General features: G+C 38.7%; 1 protein-coding gene across 1 annotated transcript in view; it reads right to left on the bottom strand.

Annotated features, from left to right (window-relative positions):
- Positions 1-1,691: 1,691 nt before the first annotated feature.
- The window catches only part of LOC139139920 (aldehyde oxidase 3-like), a 45,182-nt gene continuing 39,897 nt past the window's right edge, over positions 1,692-6,976 (bottom strand). The window contains exon 6 of the mRNA XM_070708885.1: positions 1,692-1,748. Within this exon, the coding sequence (XP_070564986.1) occupies positions 1,692-1,748 (57 nt within the window). The remainder of the gene's footprint in view (positions 1,749-6,976) is intronic.

Below are 6,976 nucleotides of genomic sequence, written 5' to 3'. Positions count from 1 at the left end.
CTGCCGATCCTTCTACTGCGGATTCAAACGTTTGTTTCAAACGTCCAATTAAACTAGACTGATGCAAACTCGAATTTTAAATGTTACCTAAAAGCACACTGACTAGGTTCAAATTTTCATTACGAAATGTACCTTATTGTTGCTTTAGTTTCTACTGAAAAATTAACGACCTACAAGTGTATCTACAGTAGGATATCGATGCCTGCCTTTTAGTAATAGTCTACGCCTATCGTATCTCCATTCATTGGTATATACCGCAGCGAAAATACCATATTATCTGTTGTCAAATGTAATTCTGAACACAAAAATAAACCTTTAGATATCAGAGATCCTGCATTTACACACATGCCCAAGAAAAAAACTGTCATAACATATTGTTTTCAGAAGACTACAAACCAGATCGCTCGATATGACTATTATGAGTTTAGTCTCACCCGCCATGGATAAACGAAGCGGGAGTGCGCACACGTTCTACATAGTAGAACGCCCTCATCGACAATAACATGGCAAATCGTTTGAGTTCGGTCCATAATTGAATGACAAGGTTTTGTAATACACTAAGATCCTATGGAAACAAATTTGTTGAGATAACGATTCGTGAATATAATAGAATTAAATTGACATCCTCACTTCTTCAAAATTTGAATGTTCTTTAACAAATGAAGTTTTGAAAAATAATACTTCCATGGGGGACGGGGCTCGCAATTAACGGTGGTCTTGCGTCCAAAGACCACCACTTTTCCTTTCTGACCACCAAATTTGAAAATTTGGTGGTCCGTTTGGACCACCTCTTAAATTGTCTACGTTTTGGGTAGTTTGAAAACAGCGTTGATAGAAAAAATTACGAAGTAACTTAGTTACTAAGTGACTAATGATCACTGATGATTGATCTTGATCATTGATGATTGAATATTGATCATTGATGATTGATTGATCTTCGACAAATGATCATTGATGGTATCAGTGACATCTGTCTATAGTTGGTGAACACTACCTATTTTGACTTACAGATTGATATATGGCGGGTGCAACATGTGGGGCAGGGTGCGCTTACTATTTTCGAAACACCTGACATCACTTCTTGGCATTTTTGTCAGAGGTCCATCATATATCTGTCTGTCATGGATTTGACTTTGTTGTGTGTACCGGTACTCACTGTCTGTTCTGTGTTGTTTTGTGTCTGTGTTTGTGAAAATTGACCATGTATAAACGAATTTCAACCTTTGACTATCGGATTCTGGATTGGTATGATTTTGCTTATTTGACATATGATAAACATGCATGGTAAAAACTTACAAAGTAATTTTACTTTGCATTGATAGACCACCAAATTTAAGTTTGGACCACCGAAATGTAATCTATGGTGGTCAGCACGGACCACCAGATTCAAAAGTTTATTCGAGCCCTGGGGGAGTTCAAACAGGCGTGAACACATAAGCAAGGAGAAAAATTTGTCTTCATTCCATATATTCTTTTAACAACCTAAGTGATTATTTCGGATTTCTTTGTTAAATAAAAGAAGTAGGAGTATGAATTCAGTATATGATATGGTCTCCTTACCTTTGAGAATGTATAAAATCCCTGGAGTATTGGACGATACCCTGTACAACGACAGATCATACCGCTCAAAGCATGGTCAATTTCTCTTCGTGTTGGCAAAGGGTTGTTACGTAACAACGTGTACATATTCATCACCATACCGGAGTACAAAAACCACACTGAAGTCCATAGCTCCGGATAAGTTCCTCCTATTACGTTAAGGATATGATATGATATGATATGATATGATATGATATGATATGATATGATATGATATGATATGATATGATATGATATGATATGATATGATATTTAGAGGTTATTACCCAATATCGCCTGTTCCTGTGTCGTATCAGCATGAGTGTCATTTGTGCTGCGTCAGACACGAGACGAAGTCGAGTGTCTGACGCAGCACAAATGACACGAATGCTGATACGACACAAGGAACAGGCGATATTGGGTAATAACCGATTTATCATATACCCATGCCCATAATTTTAGGGAATTTTTACTAATAGAACGAAAAACCTTAAATTTTGAGGCTTTACTTTATTACGCCTTGCGCATAAATATCAGAATGTTTATGTGAACAGGCTTCATTCATAAAGTATTCGACGAAGATGTCAACAATCACGCACGACATCGCTGCAAGTCGTCCATATCTCAATGAAACCCAAGAAGAAAGACACCGGGATACAAAAATCGTCATACAGCAGGAATATTTTAAGGTGCAATATGCTATTACAACTGTACCCGATCAAAAACTGCTCAGCTTTTAAATCTATCCTGATTTCGATCGTCGTACAGCACGGAGCTCGCGCGGAGAGGACGCCATTTTGTTAGTTTACCCTTCGAGTTGCCATGTCAACAGCCCTGTCGTCGCGCGCGCGACATCGCTGTCACGCCACGCGCTCACTATCTGTTCGGTGGAGACCGTGCACAGTGCCGGCGCCGTGCGAACGGCAGAATGTTTGCTAGAACTTGCCCAAAATAATACCATGGGAAAAAATTTCAAGACTCAACGTGATATTCCCGTATTTTGCAACCAGAAATACTAGTGTTCCTCGAAGCCCTTCAAGTTTTTACGTCGGCGACATCGCTTCGCAGGCGGATAGCGGCAGCCATTTTGTTGTTTACGTTGTTTACCAACAAACTGCTAATGTAGTTCGGGAAAGCTCTAAAACTGATGACGTTCATCGTGCATATCTCGACGTTTACCGTGAAATATCACGGCTGATATTTTACGGCGAACGTCACTAGGATGTAGCAATATGGGCATGGGTATATGATAAGATATGATATGATATGATATGATATGATATGATATGATATGATATGATATGATATGATATGATTTGATATGATATCATGTCATATCATATCATGTCATATCATGTCATATAATATTATGAGGTTATCGCCTGATATCACCTCTTGGTTGGGCCGTATTGCTGCGAGTGTGGTTGTGAGCCGCATCACACGAGTCGAACACGAGTGTGATGCGGCTCACAACCACACGAGCAGCAAATACGGCCCAACCAAGAGGTGATATCGGGCGATAACCGATTTATCATATGCCTGCACTCGTTCCCTTAAATTTGAAACTCTTGAACCTCGAATGTCATCTCGGTTTCGGTAAATTTCTCGCGGAACTATGTTTTGTTTACCTCCGCGCGCGTGTTCACCGATGCGCACTTACACACGTAACATCACCTGATTCGTAGAATCAGCCGCCTGATTCTCAGAATCGGCTTGTTGCAGTCGGGCCGATTTCGTGGAGTTCGTTCAACGACGTTAGGGACTGGTCAGTTTCTTCGGCCTGGGGGGGGCCGGTGGATTATTTTTTGCCGACGTCAAAAGTGGCTGACCCCCCCTATTCCAAATTTTGAAACAGGGTGACCCCCCTATTCAAAATTCGAAAACAGGGTGACCCCCCCCCCCCGCACGCGACAACTGTAATATGTTATAATATAATACTGTAATATATATATATAATATATATATATATATATATATATATATATATATATATATATATATATATATATATATATATATATATATGTTATATTTTACATACATTTATATTTTAAGTCATTCTGTGTTTTAATGAAATTGTTGGCATGTCAGTTGTAAGATGGGAATTGCAAAGTGTCAATCTTAAAGTTTGAATACAGTACATTTTGAATGAGCTGTGAATGTATTTCACACTTTCTATGCTTAACCAGATGTCCTGAACTGTAGTACAGAAATGGATGTCAATCATTAATATCAAACAGGAAAAAGCAGTAAATCAAAAATTTTGATGGGTGTTAAGACTTGCCAGCCATCCAATTAAATCTCCTGAGGAACAATAGAGAGGCATTTTAACCAAATCTGATGTGTGCAGAGTCTGACATGACCTTTTCTTGTAACATTGATATTTGTGCATGTTGCTTTCTCGTACTGAATTCTCATAGAGAGAACAGAAAAGTATCAGGAATTTTTCATGCTTTTCATATGAAATGCAGATTTCATAATAGTACACTTTCACTTAGCAAACATCAAGATATCTCTGGCATATATCTCTGATTTATGAAAGTATGGCACCCGAAGGGCGCGGAGAAAAATATGAAACATCCTGATATCTCTGATATATATGTCTTGTATATTAAAGTCATGCACAGGAAGGGCGTGCTGAAATTGTCTGATATATTAAAGTAATGCGCTTGAAGAGCACGCTGAAAAATATTGAACATACATATATCTCTGATATATGTATGCCTGATATGTTAAAGTTGGGCGTGCTGAAAAATATGTCTGATTATTAAAGTTACGCGCCCGAAGGGCGCGCCGAAAATGCAACTGGATGTAATTTGTGGCTGACACGATGCATTTTAGGCAATGATGAGCCTGTGTCGAAATTCAAAAACACACTGACCCCCCCTATTGGGCATTTCAAAAACATGGTGACCCCCCCTATCACCAAAGTCAAAAACAGGGTGACCCCCCCCCCCCCATGAATCCACCGGCCCCCCCAGGCCGAAGAAACTGACCAGTCCCTTAGGGATAAAACGCCAGTAGTCCAAAGTTTTATATCAAAGGAGTTTTTCTACACATAGGATACGGCCACACTGCTATGGTCTGACTATCACAAATACAAAATATACTGTAAGTTAGAATTCTTTTACAGGATCGAGCGAAACTACTTGCGTAGAATGACGTACGTACGTAACGGCACCGAGTGCTGCATCATTGCATGCACGATCGAGGAGGTCGAATTACACTTCAAATGTGTATGAAATTTGGAAATAAAACAAACTAAACGTGAGCTGAACTTCATGTATTGAATATGATGATTATATGTCACAGATAATACATGTCACAGTAATGTTTCGAGTGATGTAACTGACGCTGCGCTGTGATAATCCTATGGCAGCGTACTTTCCCGTCGACGATCGGCGCCGTGGCGTCGAGCATCATGGCAGGTAGTCAGAGGGATTTTCTGCGGCTTCTTGCCGAAAACCGAATAAACGCTTTCCATAAAACTGTGTCACTAATTGTTTTTTGTTAAACCACTTTCCCGTTCTTGCGAAGTTGATCCGTGATGGGTAAAGCAAGGTAATTACGGTCACGTTGTTTACAAGTTAAATTGAAAAAGAAATATTATAGTTCCGGGAACAACGCAAAAACTGATGACGTTTAACGTGAATATCACGACGTTTAGTGTAAATATCACTTGTGATATTTTACATTAAACGTCACTAGGAGTAAGTGATACGGGCATAGGCATATGATAAAATATAATATATATCATCAGACAAATGCTATTCCACGTGGCAAGTCTTATGTTTGGGAGACCTGGAATGAACCTTTTGGTGGAAGGTGGCCAAAAATGCGATAAGGGGTATTTATTTTCGCGACGACATTTAGGAATCAGCTCCGATCTTTTGTTCAAAAAGCAAAATATAAATTGTTTCAAGTAGAAACTAAAACCTTGCAACGGTGTTTCGTGCATTCATGCATACGCAATCTTATATACATTTTACACACACACACACACACATATAAATATATATATATATATATATATATATATATATATATATATATATATATATATATATATATTATGTATAGTATAATATAGGTAGTTTCAAGTAAGAAACTTAGACTTCGTTACACTGTGCGTTTCATGCAAACGCAATCATCAGAAACACACAGTGTAACGAAGTCTAAGTTTCTTACTTGAAACTACCTATATTATACTATACCGCTCTACATTTTTGTATTGAGCACTTTTCTTCCCTGGGAAGACTACATTTTATTCTATATATATATATATATATATATATATATATATATATATATATATATATATATATATTATATATATAATATATATATATATATATATATATATATATATATATATATATATATATATATTGTCGACCGTGGCGCCCGTGGTGTCAACATCGCTCCGTTCGTGCTCTACTGACTAGTTGAACCAGATCGATCCAAAGTCGCTACTGAGATCCGCATTTACCAAGGAGAAGTGGCAGAGTTCATGCTGCAGTGATTCTGCTAACTGCGGTAAGGATTTGTGTCGATTTGTGTCGTCAAACGTGTGATTTTGGGACTTTTTTCCGACTTGGCCGTGACTCGAAGTGGCAGTTCTTTGTTCTTCATTGATTAGCATAATCATGCCATTGACTCGAAGATGCGATGACTGCAAAGTTACATCCAGCAGTGTTAGGTCTGCTCAAGGTGACCTCATACTTTGCCCAAATTGTAATAAAAGGCGGTTTGGCTCCCATGCAAGCGTTTCGCAAAGTGGCATCGATAACCAATCCGATAATGATGATGGTGTATGCATTGACGCTGGTGTATACAGTGATGCTGGGGCTAATGGAGAAACGACACGAATCTCTTCAAGTATTAGCGAATACCAGAGTGCCGGTATCATCCAGAATGATGTTGTCATAAATGAGCTTCTGTGTTTTATGGTGTGTAAAATGGACATCATGCCGATGGAGTCTCTGTTGAAAGTGTGCGTTGACTTTTATAATGACAATGATGTCGAGTCTGCGAAGAAGTTGCTTTTCGACCTTTCTACGGCCTTTGTACTTGCCACCGACACTAGGTATATACGCCGGCAAGGCCAACATAAAAGAATGAACAACCTGCAGGATATGTATAATGTATTGCAACAGATAGGAGAAGAAGAGATGCCCAATTTTGTTGCAAAGGATTTATCGAATCTTCCTCCTGTCGATATCACACACATTGATGTCACTGGTTTGTTGAGGGAAATTCGGGCATTACGTAATGAGGTAAACTCCATCAAGTCTATCCAGATGAAACAAGATTCACAAATTCAGAAAGTTGGTGACTCTGTAATGGGGTTGATTGAAGATGTTACCGCACTTAGAGGTGATAATCACGATACAGGAGG

This window comes from Ptychodera flava, chromosome 9 (assembly GCF_041260155.1).
Source record: "Ptychodera flava strain L36383 chromosome 9, AS_Pfla_20210202, whole genome shotgun sequence".
Taxonomy (NCBI): Eukaryota; Metazoa; Hemichordata; class Enteropneusta; family Ptychoderidae; genus Ptychodera; species Ptychodera flava.
Note: the sequence above shows the minus strand (reverse complement) of the source record. Positions and strands in the feature narration are given on the sequence as shown.